This window comes from Symphalangus syndactylus, chromosome 14, assembly GCF_028878055.3.
Source record: "Symphalangus syndactylus isolate Jambi chromosome 14, NHGRI_mSymSyn1-v2.1_pri, whole genome shotgun sequence".
Lineage (NCBI taxonomy): Eukaryota > Metazoa > Chordata > Mammalia > Primates > Hylobatidae > Symphalangus > Symphalangus syndactylus.
This window is the reverse complement of record NC_072436.2, coordinates 46,809,585-46,827,652: the sequence shown is the minus strand read 5'-3', so window position 1 is coordinate 46,827,652 and position 18,068 is coordinate 46,809,585. Positions and strand designations below refer to the sequence as shown.

Here is an 18,068-nt window from a genome sequence, read left to right as displayed (position 1 = left end):
GGTTATGGCTGGTATCGAGATGAGGGACGTGGAGGTGGTCAGTGACTTCTTAACCTAGTTCAGAAGCAAGGCTGAGTTCCACCCATAGTGCCCCTTTGTAGGTGCAGAAGTAGTCATCGAGAGTCTGTGAGATGGAATCGAGAGAGTAGCTGAGCACAGAACGCCCAGGCCAGTGACTGGAGAGGAACATGGAGCTCTGTCCACCCAATATCCTAGGTAGCTGAGTGTTTCACCGTTGCTGGAAGAGTGCCTTCTCTTTCATTACATCATAGGAAGCTGTAGTCGAAGTAGTTCTTTTAATATTAATCTTACTGGTGAGATTTTTAGAATTTTCAAATTATTAATGGCAGATTTTTACAATAAAGGCAATAGTGACATAGATGAGTATGATGTTTAAGACTGACAAAAACATAAATAAGGTTATAAAAAACTGAGTTTCACAATCCATATTAACTAAGAATCTCAAGCATTAGTTGTTTCCTTCTCCATAAACACTTTAGAGTGATTATTCTGGCTTCTAATTTTAAGGGGTTAATTCCAAGTTGTTTACTTTCTAATCACATGTTCAAGAACTATTAAAAAAAATGCACAGAGGAGCAAGGATAATTTATTTCAAGAGGTTGCCCTTTAAGTCAAGTATCTCTTGAATTTTTAAATAGCTTGATTGTTCGGTTTTAAAGGAAATCATAAACATTAAAGTAACACAGCTTGAACAGCCAAAGATATATTTGCCAAATGTATTATGAAATATAATTTAAGAGGTACATTTTCTCAAAATCAAACTCTTTCCATATTACTATACATAACTTACTTGAAATTATTTATAAAGCTCCTCTTGATACAGTTCTAATAAAAGAGTGGAAATTACACTTGAAGATCATCTAAATACTTTTTGAAAGTGAATTTAAATCTCAATTTCATAATCATAATACAGAGAAATTGATTTTTCTTTGAATGATAAATCTCTTTGTTTCTTGAAAGAAAAGATTTGGCACCAAAGATACGCAGGAAAAGTGATACATCTGCATGCTGTTTTAAAAGCAGCATGAAGATGCAGAAGTGTCATCCTGTCAAAATTCATCAGGAAAAGCAACATTGGAAAGATCAAGTATGCAAAAATAGAAAAAATTTAGCAAATGCAATTACACTTGCACCTTCTAATGAATTTTTATTGTCTGCAGTATATGCAGTTCATTCGGCTGGTAGAAAAGTTATTGACATTGCAGTGTGGTGCTGCTGAGGAAGAATTTGTGCAGAGGTTTCGAAGAAGTATAACTCTTGAATCAAAAAAACAGCTGATTGAACCTGTACAGTATGATGAGCAAGGAATGGCCTTTAGCAAAAGCGAAGGTAATGACATTCTGTGGAGAGAAAATAAATTCAGTGAAGGTTGAAAAACTACAATTATTTTTATTTGCTATTGCTCTCTGGTATCCATTAGATTTTTTATTTGTTTATTTTTGCTACTGTTACTTTGGATTTCCTAATTTTTAAGATTCTGTTGAAGGTTTTCAAAACTGAACTGTATACTATCCTAAGAAAAAAATGTGGATGCATACCTATACAGTCATATTAACACTTTTTCTTTTCACACATTTATATTATTAAATCTTTTAATTTTCACATTTTAAGCTGCTAGAATCAGTAAAATATTTATAATAAAATTTCTTTGCAAAAAATGAAAATGCTCAGTGAATCTGCATATCAAATTCCAAAACTATGTAATGTGAAAACTTCACATCCTTAACTCACATTTTTCTTGTTCAGAGCCATTAGACGTAGTCCAACTTTTGCGACTTGACCTATTAAAATATTTACAACTCTTAAAAGATTTCACATCGTTGTCATATTTAACTAACTACTGTGGTGTTTTCAAAGAAATGTGACCTTTCCTGAGTATTTTTTTATTTCTACTAGTTATATTTCATCATACTATTTATATATTTCTAAAACTTATGTTGTTAGATATATTCTTACTGTTTATAAAAGAAGAATGCTATGTAAATTGGTTGTGGATTCTTGTAAGGGAAATGAATATAAATTGCTTTGTTGGTTGTTCAAACTAATTTAAAATCATTGTAGTGTTTCTAAAATGGAATTGAAGAACAAAATTACCGCACAGTGAGCTTTATTGCATCTGTTGTGGTGTAGTTTACCTGCTTTATTTTTGTTTGACTTGAAATAATAATTATAGGACCTGCTTATGTACAGTGTTGTATATTATTTTAGGGAAACAAATTTTAATGTAGTTTTACCTGTCTCAAAGCGCAGGTCTTCAAGATATTTACTAATAGGAATTTTATATTTTTGAAGGTAAAAGAAAGACTGCAAAAGCAGAAGCAATTGTTTATAAACATGGAAGTGGAAGAATAAAAGTAAATGGAATTGATTACCAGCTTTACTTCCCGGTCACACAGGACAGGTTCGTTTTGGGTTCTGATTTTTTGTTTTTAAAGGAAACATACTTTATAATACATCATGATCATTTAAGAAGGCTTGTGATCTTCTAATTCTGTTTATCTGAATGATTATTTCTCTTTACCAATGTAACATATCAAACTAGCTAATTGAAGCTATTTTTTAAAGCAGCTTCCAGATTTTTTAAAAAGCATCTCTAGAATTCCTCATTAATTGACTCTTCTTCCCCTTTTCATCAGATCCTACTGCAGTTTCAGTAGTCTTAGATGTAGCTTATGTTCTGAAGTGCAGACTGTGCCAAAATGTAAGAAATTTTGATTTAGATATCCACCTTCTAGTTTGGGGATGGGCGTGCACAAAACAAAACCACCACCACAACAACCAGCCTTGGCACTTAAAACTGACCTAACCCACTAGGCAAAGAAAAGTGCAAGTAATTTCTTGTGGCTTGTGTATGTTTTTCTGATCATAAATATTAGAAAAATTCTGCTTTATCATTTTGGATTTTTTCCTATTCAGAGGAATGTGATTATATATATTGAGCAAGCAAAGAAACCTAGCATTTATGGGTTAAAATAAGAACTCATCAGGCTTTGCTTAGTTCTAGGTGCTAAATATGGCAGTTTTAATTTTTAAACTTTGTATCCTATGGAGAAATAGACATTAATCATAAATAGATACTACAGCTCTTCTAATCTAAATATACTCATCTCAGAACTCTCTCTGACTTGCTATATAAAGGCCTCTTCTTGATATGGTTATTATTTTCCCAGTAGTTACTGTCATTATCCACAAGTAACAGAAGTTTGGTATGATTTGTTCCTGCTTTCCTAATCCTTCTCCTGTTTCCTGCATGTGTTACGGTATTTAAGGTCAAAAGGGCTAAAGCTCTTTTGATACCAATGCTGATATAGGCAAAAGAGGACCCTCCTAATACAGTGTAAGCTGCTGGACACAACAGTTACTTTAGGAAATGTATGTATGTTTTATTTGTGTGTGCCTGTGTCAATAAGCAGTGCATTCTTAACTCCATTTAAGATGAATTAGTTCTGCTATTATCCTCACAGGGCAGGGGATGGAAGAAGCTTTTATTTCCCTTAGGAAAAGCCGGAGAGAAACCCATACCCCAGGGGTTGATAACTTCAGCATTGGGAACTATAGGAGGAATGTCCTTTAACCAATAACCTGTCTGTTGATTTGTATTCAGACAGAACTCCTGATGATTTAACAGCAATTCTCAATTATGGCTTGATCTCATAATGAAATTACATCCTTAGAACTTATTCTTTGATTTGAATTCAGCAGCTATTTACTAAGGATCATCTATGTCTCTGGTCTTGTTCTGGGCATTGTGAAGATATCAGAGATATTTAAGATACGATTCCTATTGGCAAGAAACTTCCTACATGGTTGGGAAGCCTAAGTCTAGTCTTGGTGGGAATGGGCACCTGCAACCATTTTAAAATAGTTGTAAGGATTTAGGGCAGCCACTTCAGGAACTTACAAATCAGCAGTGAGGTGACCATTGACTAATAGGAAGACTAACCAACCCAGAATCAGGGATCTTGATCGGAGTTCTGTCATCACCTAACACACAGGTAAGTGGGTTAGCCATGCAAGTGAAGTTACAAGGGAGGCTTCTGGACAGCCATTTGTTTGGGAGCTTAAACACTTTCCTGGCTTAATTTTTTAAATTTTATCATTCTTTAACAAATGCTTATATAAATAAAGATAAATAAAGAGACTTCAATTAAAATCTAGAAAAATAGATTTCATAATGTAATTACTAGACATATAACTGAGCCATGGAGCCAGATGGTCGAGGTGAATGCAATAGTGGAATTAGATTTTCAGTCTGTACATTTTCTTTTTTCTTTTTTTCTTTTGAGATGGAGTTTTGCTCTTGTTGCCCAGGCTAGAGTGCAGTGGTGCAATCTTGGCCCACCACAATCTCCGCCTTCCGAGTTCAAGCGATTCTCCTGCTTCAGCCTCCTGAGTAGCTGGGATTACAGGCATGCACCACCATGCCCGGCTAATTTTGTATTTTTAGTAGAGATGGCGTTTCTCCATGTTGGTCAGGCTGGTCTCAAACTCCTGACCTCAGGTGATCCGTCCGCCTCGGCCTCCCAAAGTGCTGTGATTACAGGCATGAGCCACTGTGCCCAGCCTAAATTTTCTTTTATATTTACTAATTTTTTTTTTTTTTAAGAGACAAGGTCTCTTTATGTCACCCAGGCTGTACTCAAACTCCTGGACCCAGACTGGACTCAAGCTCCTGGGCTCAAGCAGTCCTCCCACCTCAGCCTCCTGAGTAGCTTGGACTGCAGGTGCCCAGCATAAATTTTCTTTAGTTATTATAGTATATTAATAGCTACTACTTATAATACTGTTTTTATAACTTATGGCTACTTTTTATTTGGTTTCTTGGAAGCATTTGTTCAAAAAGACAGTATAGATTTATGAATTTTTTGTTGTTGTAGGACTTATGTCATCCCTACATCGTATTGTTATAAATTCCGATTTGCTGTGGCTTTTGAAAGTCATCTTTTGCCCATATGCTTGTGATTATTTTACTAGTGTGGTACGAAGAATAGCACTTGAATGTCCTGTCCATACCGGTCTCTCAGCTTAACTGTATTATATAAACTTTATTTTGGGTCTAGAAGCTACAGTGTCAAAGAAAGCAAATGCAATATAAGTGAGCTTTTCTGAATAAAAGTGTAGCAAGATATTAAGGCAAAATAGCAAAATCAAAGTGCCTGACAAAGATAATGGTGAACATCTTACCTGGCGTGAAAATGATATTCAACAAGTACTTGTTCATTTGAGCAGGAGAAAGTCCAGGGCCATGTTTTGTCTGTGGTGCCTGCCCCAGGATCTTGTGGGCCCTGACTGACCCTGAAAGAGCAGGCCTGACAGGGGTTGTGTAGAACGTCACCTGGCCCCAGGAAGGTAGCAGGACCGTACGATTTAGAGAACTATAAGAATATTGGGAATATGTGTTTGGTGTCAGGGAAGTGCAAGGTCGAAAATAGTTTTAGAAACTTTAAAAACTAACCATATCAAGATGAGCTTTATACATTATACAGATACATTTATAGTAGACTTTATTTAGTGAATCCAAATGACAGGTGATAATTGTTTGAGAAGGCCTATTGATTTTATATCTGATCATTCAATCCAGAGACATTAAATTCAGGTGATTAATGGAGTTTCCCAACTGTAAGACGTCTTTACGAGGTTATTTTCAAGCTTTGCAAAGATCTTCTGAGATAAAGGGGATCATCAAATAATAAGAGTGTATTGCTATACCCAAGAAAAAGAAATAAACCTTACATCTCTCAGCAAATCATTCGAAATGTCAGAAATGTTTGTCAGAAATGTTTCTATATCTTGGTAAAATGGATTGATTGAGAAGTATGAAAAGTATAACAGTGGCATGCAGAATATTATTTTTATGAATATTCAGAATTTCAGTTGTTTACATAATTATGTATCTTTATAGTAAACATAACCACATTTACTTGTGCTGTGCTTTAGGGAACAGCTGATGTTCCCTTTCCACTTTGTTGACCGGCTGGGAAAGCACGACGTGACCTGCACAGTCTCAGGGGGCGGGAGGTCGGCGCAGGCTGGAGCAATACGATTGGCAATGGCAAAAGCCTTGTGCAGCTTTATCACCGAGGATGAGATCGAGTGGATGAGACAAGGTATGAGTCTAGGTGGGACGGGCATGGTGGCCCTATACTGGCTATACATGTTCATCTGCTTCTTGTCCTAGTGCCTGAAGTTTGTGAGAAAATACATAGTTATGTATGTAATATTTCACTTCGCTATCTTCTTTCTTGCTACAGAACCATAACAATATTTCTCAGGTTTGATTTCTACAAGGTGAGCTTGAATTAGAAAAAGGGGAGAACTCCCCACACTGATTATTTGAACCCTGCTAAAATGTTCAGTTCCAAGGTCAGGGAAAAGTTAATTTTGGCCTTAGTGCATAACCTTTTGTCCAGCTTAACAAAGTGCTTAGCTTAGTTATATTTAAGAGACAAATTGCTTGTTTTTGTCTTATCATAGAAATGTGTGGGTTTTTTGTTTTTGTTTTTTAAATAGTCTCTCTCTGTCAGCCAGGCTGGAGTGCAGTGGTATTATCATAGCTAGCTGCAGCCTTAAACTTCTGGGCTCGAGCAATCCTCCTGCCTCGGCCTCCCAGGTAGTTAGGACTATGACGTACACTCCCAAACCCGGATAATTTTTGTATATTTTGTAAAGACTGCATTTTGCTCTATTGCCCAGGCTGTTCTCGAACTCCTGGCCTCAAACAATCCTGCCTTGGCCTCCCAAAGCACTGACATTACGTAGCATGAGCTACCACACCTGGCCTGTCATAGAAATTTGTAATAATTGTTTGGTTAATTATAAAGTTCTTTGGGTATTTTGTTTTTGTAAGTTATTGGAGGTTTCCATTTTTTCCCATTGTGGTGTTTGAATTTTCTTTTACCCTACTCTGTGTAACCCTATTACCTGGGCATGAATACAAGAGTCCCTGTGTAATGTGAAAAAGGACGGGCAGTTGATTCTTTCCGTAGGGTACTGCTTTAGCAGTTAGAATAAATCGGAGAAGTTTGAGCTGAAGACTATCTTCGCACTGTTTATGAGAAGAGGAAAGCACCGTGTGTGCTATCGGCCAGCTGCATAGTCCTGGGCAAGTCACTTAGCACCTAAGTCTATAAGCTCCTCCTCTGGGCAAGTAGGTTGGTCTCTGTGCACCAGACCTTCTAGTACAAGCCACTGGGGGTCAATAAAAACACTACCTATGGCTAGTTCTAGATCCCTGAGGAATCGCCACACTGACTTCCACAATGGTTGAACTAGTTTACAGTCCCACCAACAGTGTAAAAGTGTTCCTATTTCTCCACATCCTCTCCAGCACCTGTTGTTTCCTGATTTTTTAATGATGGCCATTCTAACTGGTGTGAGATGGTATCTCACTGTGGTTTTGATTTGCATTTCTCTGATGGCCAGTGATGATGAGCATTTCTTCATGTGTTTTTTGGCTGCATAAATGTTTTCTTTTGAGAAGTGTCTGTTCATGTCCTTTGCCCACTTTTTGATGGGGTTGTTTGTTTTTTTCTTGTAGATTTGTTTGAGTTCATTGTAGATTCTGGATATTAGCCCTTTGTCAGATGAGTAGGTTACAAAAATTTTCTCCCATTCTGTAGGTTGCCTGTTCACTCTGATGGTAGTTTCTTTTGCTGTGCAGAAGCTCTTTAGTTTAATTAGATCCCATTTGTCAATTTTGGCTTTTGTTGTCATTGCTTTTGGTGTTTTAGACATGAAGTCCTTGCCCATGCCTATGTCCTGAATGGTATTGCCTAGGTTTTCTTGTAGGATTTTAATGGTCTTAGGTCTAACATTTAAGTCTTTAGTCCATCTTGAATTAATTTTTGTATAAGGTGTAAGGAAGGGATCCAGTTTCAGCTTTCTACATATGGCTAGCCAGTTTTCCCAGCACCATTTATTAAATAGGGAATCCTTTCCCCATTTCTTGTTTTTGTCAGGTTTGTCAAAGATCAGATAGTTGTAGATATGCGGCATCATTTCTGAGGGCTCTGTACCATTTGACCCAGCCATCCCATTACTGGGTATATACCCAAAGGACTATAAATCATGCTGCTATAAAGACACATGCACACGTATGTTTACTGCGGCACTATTCACAATAGCAAAGAGTTGGAACCAACCCAGATGTCCAACAACGATAGACTGGATTAAGAAAATGTGGCACATATACACCATGGAATACTATGCAGCCATAAAAAATGATGAGTTCATGTCCTTTGTAGGGACATGGATGAAGCTGGGAAACATCATTCTCAGTAAACTATCACAAGGACAAAAAACCAAACACTGCATGTTCTCACTCATAGGTGGGAATTGAACAATGAGAACTCATGGACACAGGAAGCGGAACATCACACTCTGGGGACTGTTGTGGGGTTGGGGGAGGGGGGAGGGACAGCATTAGGAGATATACCTAATGCTAAATGACGAGTTAATGGGTGCAGGAAATCAACATGGCACATGGATACATATGTAACAAACCTGCACATTGTGCACATGTACCCTAAAACCTAAAGTATAATAAAAAAAAAAATAAATAAAAATAAAAAAAATAAAAATAAAAATAAAAAAAACACCACCTGTGGCTTAGGCTACTTAATTGCTTAAGGCTCTTAAAAATCCATTTGCTTATAAGCAATTTGTCATCATATGGGATTCATATTTGGTCATTGAAGTAATTTGCTAGAACCTTAACAATTTGATTAGTTTGAGCTACTGTGCATATCTGAAAGTAATAAAGCATTCTTACTTACAGTTAAAGCTAGAGCTTAGGTCTTTTCTGTATTTTGTCAAATACTGCTGTTTTATTCCATGCATGTCCTTTAAGTACAAGCAAGTGTAAATGTTATGGGTACATAATAAACAAAGTTTTCCTTTGCTATATGTACATTAATTGGTCCTTAATAAAATACCCAAGTCTTGTATACAGTAAGAGTGCTAACATTGGAAGAGTGAAAAAGACAAGGAAAAAGTATGGTCCATTTACAAATTGATAAAAGCAATGTAAGAGCTTTCCCATCAATGGTATTCTTGGAATCTATGGTCTTTACTAACTTACTATAGCTCCAGCCACTGCTGGGGCTCTTCCTTATGGGCCATAGCTAAGAGTAACCCCAGCAGTTGCCTAGAAACATAATCACTCCTGATGACTGGGAGAATGAAAGTTTCCCGTTTAAACTGACTTATTCTTCTAGAAGAAACTGCCTGTGCTGAGAATACAACTCTAAAACTTATTTTTTAGATTCTAAAACAAAAAAACGGAATATTATTATGGCATAAATTAAAATAATGAAAGTTTCCTTTTTTAAATGATAAGCCATATTTGTATGTATATGCATATTCATGTAAACTGTTAAAGATGGTATCTAAGTACTTTCTCATACTTCACCTTTACAGTAAGTTTTTCTTCTCTGCCTCTTGTCTCCATTAAAACTCTGGCCTCTGCAATAGTAAGTGTGCAGGTTAAGTTCCCTTACAGTGAATAGTGACCGCCTACACAAGAGCAGCTTTATATCACTTAGGTTGAGCAAGCTTAAAAACCAAAAGGGAGCCATGATTCTTATAATATAAGGAAAGCAGGTTTAAATAATGTAACTTGTGTTTGTCTCAGAGGTTGGAAAAATATCCTGAAAGAGTGGAAGCAAACTGCCATCATGAGGTTGATAACTGGACTGGTAAATTATTACTGGTCTGGTTGCTTTCCTCTAGTTTTTTTTCTCAGACAACAGTACCTATAAATTCATGAACCTGCTTTTCTTCTTGGCAGCATGCATATTAATGGTTCTTAAAGGCTTCTCTTTTTATGCTGCAGCTGGACTACTTACTACTGATCCACGTTTGAGGGAACGGAAGAAGCCAGGCCAAGAGGGAGCCCGTAGAAAGTTTACGTGGAAGAAGCGCTAAGGGTTTGCTCCCAGGAAAGAAGAGGAAGAGCTATATATATGTGCCGGCACGTGGCAGACACACAGTAAATAATGGCTGACCAGCATGAGGGCAGTACTGTCAGAAATTTCTTTGAGCTGTGAGATGGATTTATTTTTAAATGCTACTTTGTAAAGGTGACCTTTAAAAAATAAAAGGAAAATAAAGAAGGTTAGTCTCATTCTGCCACTTTATTTTTTTAACTTTTTCAGAATATAGTTTTAAGAAGCATAATTCATAGAATCTGGCATATTAGACCTGAAAGGAATATTCAGCAAAGTATAGTCAAGTTACCTCATTTTGCAGACAAGAAGGCTTAGCCCCCCAAATTAAGCAACCAACCAGAGCCATACTGTTGGTACTTTTAATGCTAGAGCTAGACTCATTTCCCCTGATTCTGTTGCTTCCGCACTTGGCAATTGTCACCACGTATTTTTCAAAATGAGAAGTGAGAGTGCTTGCTCAGAAGAATGAAGTAACTTGAGTCGGTCAGGAGCTCAGCAGAGCCAGGGAGCTGAGCTGCCAGGTGTGGGAGGTGCTGGTATACACAACAGCCAAGTGAAAGGCACAGTCGAGCCTGTCTGTGCTCACTCGCTGCAGGAATACAAGCAAGGCTGCAGCAAAGAAGGCACCCCTATTTTGGATGAGTTTTGTTTTGAGGGTATTTAAAAATCTTTTTATTGTGTATATTTAAGGTATGCATCAGGATGTTTTGATATACATTTGCAGAGTGAAGTGATTACTGCAGTCAAGCAAATTAGCGTAGCTCTCATATAGTTTCCCATGTGTGGGTGTGTGGAAAGAGCATCTAAGGTCTCTTCTCATTTCCAGCATACAATACAGTATGATTCACTGTCGTCCTCATGTTGCACATTAGGTCTCTAGACTTACTCATCCTATGTAACTGCAGCTTCGTACCTTTTGACCTGCATCTCACCTTCCTCTATCCCCTGCTCCCGGTGATTACATTCTACTCTGTGCTTCTATACATTTGACTTTTGAGACCCCACAGCTAAGTGAGATCTTGCACTAATTATCTTTCTGTTCCTGGCTTGCTTCATAGTATCCTCTAGGTTCATCCGTGTTGTGGCAAATGGCAGGATCTCCTTTTTCAGGGTTGAATAGTATTCCATTGTGTTTATCTATGCCACAGTTTCTTTATTGAAACAATTGCGGATTCCATTTTGGATCAGCACAGATAATGGAGAAAAGTGGCTTCAAGCTTGCCTTCCCCAGGAAGTCTCAGCTGAGGTGCCTGAGAGAGGACTTGCATGAAGGGAACAGATCCCTCTGAATGAAGGCACCCAGCCAGGAGTGCACATAGCTCTGGAAGAGCATGGGCTGCGGGGAGGTGGGCTGAGTCCTTGACTGCAGCCCCCAGAACCTGTCACCCACTGGCTGTGCACAAGTCAGGTGTGGGGAGTATAGCTTGCCCCTGTGAGGCCCACCAGGCAGTCTTTATGATTGACCATGGTTTGGCATGAAAGATCACACATAGGTATTTGGCCAGGAGCTAGACTCCTCAGTCATAGCTAAGCGTTCAATTGAGTTTTGCTCTAGGATTTCTAAAGTACCTTAAAATGAAGAAGCTTTGGCATTTTAACTCTAATGCAGTTGTGCAGTAGGTTTTTGAGGGAGGAAAGGGGCAGTTGGTGACAGGGGTACTTTAAAATCCATTTTAGGCCAGGTGTGGCTCACGCCTGTAATCCCAGCACTTGGGGAGGCTGAGGCAGGTGGATCACTTGAGGCCAGGAGTTTGAGACCAGCCTGGCCAACATGGTGAAACCCCATCTCTACCAAAAAATGCAAAAATTAGCTGGGTGTGGTGGCATGCGCCAATAGTCCCAGCTACTCGGGAGGCTGAGGTGGGAGAATCGCTGGAACCCAGGAGGCAGAGGCTGCAGTAAGTCGAGATTGTGCTACTGCACTCCAGCCTGGGTAACAGTCAGATCCTGTCCTAAAAAAAAAAAAAAAATCCATTTCAATGCAGTTATTTTAAGTAAAAATATTGCTTCAAGAATTAGACCCTCAATGCTCAATTATCCTTTATATAAAGAGTTGTATGCCACTGATTTCTTCATTAAGTGTCTATTTTTAAATAATCTTGAATAAGTTCTGAGACGTGTATACACATCAAATCCTTTATGTGGTAAAATAAAATAACATGGTGATGAACAAGTGAGAGTGAGTACCCAGTACCCTGCGGTACCCAGTGCCCTTTTCATTCCAGATGAAACTGTAGAAAATACTTTCTGGGGTTCTTTCTGTGTGGGGGTCATTCTCTAGTGAAATTGTCTGTGGCAGGTTTTGGTCAGTGGTGTTGATTTAGCCTGTATCTGTTGGAGTATACTTTTTACCACTTTGACGAGAGAAGTGACAAGTGGTTCCCCCATGTGGCATAGGTGTGCTGAGATGGGATGGCGGGTGGCCCTGTCAGCACCAATCGCCCGCTTGCTGAGCTCTTGCCATACCTGGTGTCCTGGGGCAGTGCACAGCTGCCTGAAGTATACGCCATCTGGCCCTGCATCAGCTACTTTTGGTATCGTGGAGGAGACAAAGTCCTCAAGTCTAATGGGAGACCTGGAGTGCTGCTCCTACAGTGCCAGGAGGAGGGCTGAGGAAGGGGCCCCTGAGGACAGTAGCACTCTGAGGAGGCGGTGGTGGGGAAAAAAAGAGGCCATGGAAGGAGAGGGTGGGAGTACACATGGAGGAAATGGCGAGAAAGGAGGAGGGAAAGTTCAGGAAGTGTGCAGGGAGTGAAGCCAGGCGGGCCAGGGTATTGCTGGGGAGGGAGGAGGTCCCTGTGGAAACCAGCTGGGAAGGAGGCTGAGGTGGGTTTGTGGAGGGCCTGAAATTCACGGTGATGTTCCTGCACTGCCAAAGGGGAATCAGCCTTTTTTTCTCCTTTGAGAGAACAGATGAGGGTTGAAATTAAAACTATGTTTTTAAACTATGTTTTAGCAACCTTTAAAAAATATATAAAGTAGAGTCATAGTGCGTACTATAACAACAAAATCGGAGCCTTAAGTCTCACCTTCTTCTGGGCCTCAGGAACCCCGAGCTCCTGGGAAAAGTCTTGAAGATCTCCCCATCAGGAAGGTAACGGAGGGACTGCAGGAGCAGGGAGTTGCTAGAAGGAGGAGACCTGCCAGGTGGCTACTCTACATGGAGGGGATGGGACCCAGTGCAGGGAACAGAAAGGAAGTAGGTGTGAGAAACGTTGCCACTCTCGCCTGGACCAAGTGCTGCAGGAGAGGTGGGGGCGGGTATTCAGTATGAGATCCACAGGCTGCTGGGAATGCAAAGAGCCAGGAAGACAGGAAGAAAAGTTAGTGGGAGGAGGAGACACCAGAGGGGTCGACTTGGGTTTCCTTGAGTTTCAGGTATTTGGGGCCACCTCATATGAGATGCTTCAAACAGTTGGAAACGAGGGCTGTGACTCAGGCGATGGGTCAGCCTGCTGACAGATTTGGGAGGCTGCTGCATGGAAGGGGAATTTGAAACGTGGGCTGGATCAGCAGGGAGGATTGGGCAGGGAGAAAGCCAAGGCTCAACTGGAGAAACAGCCATCAAGTTTAAAGTAGGAAGGAGGCAAGAGCCAGCACAGGGGGTGGTGGGCAGTGATAGGAAGACAGCAAGCCAGGCACAGTAGTCAGGGACATCAGTGATGACCAAGAAGCGGCCTCCAGGAGAGGCGGATGTTACAGGTGCCTTTCCCCATGACGTCTGGAGGAAATACTGGCTTGTAACCTCGCAGGCCACTGTACCCCTTGAGCCTCAATTTCTTTGAGTCAAATTGGGGTCATTTTCTGCCCCACCAGCCCCATCTGCCCTTGTGTGACCATCAAGTAAGACAAGTGTAAAACCACCGGCCATCTGCTCCATTCCCGCTGTAACAGGAACTAGACTGTGGACAATGTTGATGTGAGGCCGCCAGGGAAGAGGATTAAAGTATATCGGAGCTCTTGTTCCTTTGTTCAGGCTTGACACAGCCTCCTTTGTCAGCAGGTGTGTTACCACAGAAGCACTTAGCTTCTCAGACATCCCATACCTTTGTGGGAAACACCTGTTGGGAAGCATTTTTGACACACACTGTGTGCATACATTGGGAAGGGCTCTCTAGGGGTTTTTTTTTTTCATAGGCATTTGACAAGATTATTGCTTAAGGTGACAGTGAGAGCTAATGCTTCTATAGCTCCTATTCTGTTCCAGATACTGTTCTAAATACAAGTAACACATTCGATCCTCTCAGCCAACCCTATGAGGTAGATATTGAGAAAATTAGTGCTCAGAGAGGTTCAATAACTTGCCCAAAGTCCTAGAGCTAGTGAGTGCCCAAGCCAGGTTGGAACCTAGAATCCCGGCTCCAGAGCCAGTGCTCTGAAGCACTATGGAAGAATACCAGGCCAGCTATGATGGCACGCAAGCCAGGCACACAGCCTGTGCTAAAACCATCTGCGAAAGGAGAGAAGACTGCATTGGTACAGTCAGAAGACTTGATGGGAGAGGTGGATGTCAGCCAGATCCTAATGGATGGGTGTTGATTAGTTAGCATTATACTATGCTCTCCAACCAAGCTAGAACCCTCATCTTATTCAGGGAGGCGATGTCATAACCACTCCATCAAGCTGGGATCATTATGAGGACAGTCAGTGGGCCATATGATTGGAGGAGAGCATTCTGGACAATGTGATGGGAAGAGCTATGAGACTCCAGGGATGAAGTCAAGGTGACTGTGCCACTTGTTTGCCCTGGATGGCCCCAACATCCCGCTATCCCAGTGTGACTACTAGATAGTTCCCCCTTTTATTCCCAAGTGTCCCGGTTTGAATGATAAATCATGAGTTTGAGGAAGTCTGCCAAACGTTGAAATCATTTCCAGAGTGTCACAGACATGTGCGTTGTTTCTGGGCATAGGTCCCTTGTTCAGATCATGCCCTAAGGGGGCCATCCCCATGGCGTGAGGAATTTGGTTTTTGTTTTTTGTTTTTTCAAGGAAAATGAGCCTAGCCTTTGTGTGCAGCACAGAATCCAGTGGGGGAAGTGCAGCAGGTGTTGGTAGGAGGCTCTGGAGATAAGGCCTGTACCAGGTGGGAGTGGAAGGCAGGCCCCTAAGACTGCAGAGGTATTGGTGGTGATGTTTATCTGAAGCTGGGAGGTGGTTACCTAATTAGTGTCTGCTTTATTATACCTTCCAAATATGACTCACATGCTTATTATGCACCACTGTATCATAAAAGTAGATGAAAAACCACCTGAAGAAGTATGTACATGGCTCAGAACACGGGCTCTGGAGTTCCTGTGTGACTTTGGATGAGTTGATCACCTTAAACCTCTACTGCTTCACTTGTGAAGAAGAGAGAATAGCAACACCTGTCCAAGGATTTCGAGGATTCACAACAATCCACGTGAGCCGCTTAGTCTATAGGAAGAGGTCTATAAACATTGGTTATGATTCTCTTCCCCCCTCAGAAAATCTCTTCTTAAAGAGGTTAACTCTGTCATAGGGTTCAACAAGGGTGCACAGAGACCCAAGAGTGTGGAAGAGGAAGCCATAGAGTGATGGAATAAATAAGTGGTTTCCTTGAAAATGAATGACAAAGTCATTTGGTACATTTTCCCTCCTTTTTTTAGCACTAAGTTCATTGACCTGACTACTCAGAAAAAATTAAAACGTGATGATATCAATGTTGGAGTGATTTGATGTTGTAGACCAGATGTTTTTATGCCAGTTAAAATACCTCAGCTAGTCTCCATTCAGGAAACCCCACAGGCATTGAGTGTGTTCAGCCTCTCACAGAACCATCAGAACCATATTAGGTAGCTCCTGCTAAGAACTTATAAATATTTATAAGAAAGGATCAGTACATTGTTTTTATAAATATTGAAGTTTAATAGAAAGGCTATAATGCATTCTCCAAAATTAAGAGGCAAGGAGTAATAATAATAATCAGGCAAACAATTATTGCCACCTTTGCTCAATAACTTTGTAGGCTACAGAAGTGTAGCTTAAGCCTTTCTTCTTACTCTAAGTCTTCGGTTAAAACACTTTAAATGCAATAAACCCGTTACTAAAAATTGAAAGTAATCTTTGAACACTAAGGTATAAAAACTACTGAAATTCAACTCAAAATAAAAATGAATACAAAAGCAAAATCTTACAACGAATTTTTCTGTCATTTCACAGAAAATACAGATTAATACTGAGGTATGAAATATTAAAATATATTTTAAAAATAATTCAAGTCATGTTACCGCATTACTTTTCCTTCAATACAGGCCATTAGCCTTTTAAAGTAAATAATCAATAAAATTAATGTCATAGCCAAGAAAACAATAGAATTAAGAATTATATTAGAATATGTAACAAACCTGCACGTTGTGCACATGTACCCTAAAAGTATAATAATAATAATAATAAAGAATTATATTAGAATTAGAAGAGAATTAAAGATCATGATTTTTATGGAGCGAAGGCCTGTATTTAACCATGTTTTTCTGATACTTTGACAAAATTTTGGGGCCTTCCTGACCCTGGAGGAACTGCCCCTCCCAGGGCTGGCCAATGTCTAAAAATAGTAAATTTTCTAGAGATAGATAGTGAAGGACTAGCCTGCAAGTGCACCTTTCCTATACAAACCAGCCAATCCAGAGCCACACCCAGCTACCTCCTTTATGGGCTGTCACACCCCAGGCAGAAATTCCCCAGCCCTGATCACCCCAGGGCATCGGAGAATTAAGGACAACCCCCACATGCCAGAGCCTGCTGAAATTAATGGAAGCAGTCAATCCTAAAACCACTGAAATTATTCAAAGTAGCCAATCCTAAACCCACTGAATTTAATGCAAAGTAGCCAATTCTAAACCCACTGAAATTATGCAAAATAGTTAATCCTAAACCTGCTGAAATGATGCATAGTAGCCAATCCTAAAGGCACAGAAATTATTCAAAGTAGCCAATCCTAAACCCACTGAAATGATTCAAAGTAGCCAATCCTAAACCCACTGGAGTTACTCAAAGTAGCCAATCCTAAACCCACTGAAATTATGCAAAGTAGCTAATCCTAAACCCACTGAAATGATTCAAAGTAGCCAATCCGAAACCTACTGAAATTATTCAAAGTAGCTAATCCAGTAATTCCACTGGAATTACTCAAAGTAGCTAATCATAAACCAAATGAAATGATTCAAAGTAGCCAATCCTAAGTCCACTCAGCTGCCTACCCTGCCTCTTCTTCCAGGAAAAGCCACAGTCAAGGCTCTTGCCCATGCGTGCCCTCGCTCCTTCTGCCTCCCCACGTGGTCCTGCACAGCGTGGCGGCCCCTCCTGGGGTCTATGAATAATAAACTGTCTTTGCAGTGGCAGTCGTCTCCTGATCTGTTGACCTCCCCATACGAATGATAATAAAACCCATCCTTTTAAACAAGGCCTCTGTGTCGGGCACTGTTACTACAGGAGTAAAACAGAGAGATCAGAGTGTAACTTTCCTGTGCTTGTGTCTTTTTGTATTTGATTTTCATTCACTCATCAAATATTTATCTACTAAGATGATAAACATCACCCAGCCAAAGTTCCTTCTAGAAAATTTTTTGAAAAGGAAGAAGGAAGACCGCTTTATTAGAGTGGTGCGTTCATACCACTTTTCATTAAATCACTGCTATGGAAGCGTTAACAAAAGTTACAGCCACTGTTGGATCTTCTATGAAAACTGTTCGGGAGAACTTCAAATTTATTCCTTTTTCATTTTCCCAGGACTTGATTGTACTTTCTAAGAAAGATTGAAACCTCTCCAGGGGAGCCAGCCTCGCAGTAAGAGGTCTTTCCCTTCATGTCAGGAATGAAAGATTCATCCCGAACTCTCCATAATTGTATCTAACCTCACGGCAAACCTTCTCCACCGAGGATGCCATCATTACTTTTGCGGAGTAAACTGTTCCCTCACAGTGTCCCCCTCTATTAAGTTGAATCTCTTTTTTGTAATTTCAGAATATTGCTTCTTTGAAGTGACGGGAGGAAGTGGTGGAGGGAAGGTGTACTTTCATAGCGGTGTTTAATAGATAAAATAAAGGACGCTGAGGACTGTATTTCAGTCAGGGGTTGTATT

At 40.1% G+C, this 18,068-nt stretch overlaps 1 protein-coding gene across 1 annotated transcript in view; it reads left to right on the top strand.

The window, feature by feature from the left end:
* MRPS9 (mitochondrial ribosomal protein S9) overlaps nt 1–10,133 on the top strand; it is a 56,492-nt gene extending 46,359 nt beyond the window's left edge. The window contains exons 8-11 of the mRNA XM_055243644.2: nt 1,182–1,350; nt 2,314–2,422; nt 5,959–6,128; nt 9,854–10,133. Coding sequence (XP_055099619.1) covers nt 1,182–1,350; nt 2,314–2,422; nt 5,959–6,128; nt 9,854–9,945 — 540 coding nt within the window. The 3' untranslated portion in view covers nt 9,946–10,133. The remainder of the gene's footprint in view (nt 1–1,181; nt 1,351–2,313; nt 2,423–5,958; nt 6,129–9,853) is intronic.
* The last annotated feature ends 7,935 nt before the right edge of the window (nt 10,134–18,068 follow it).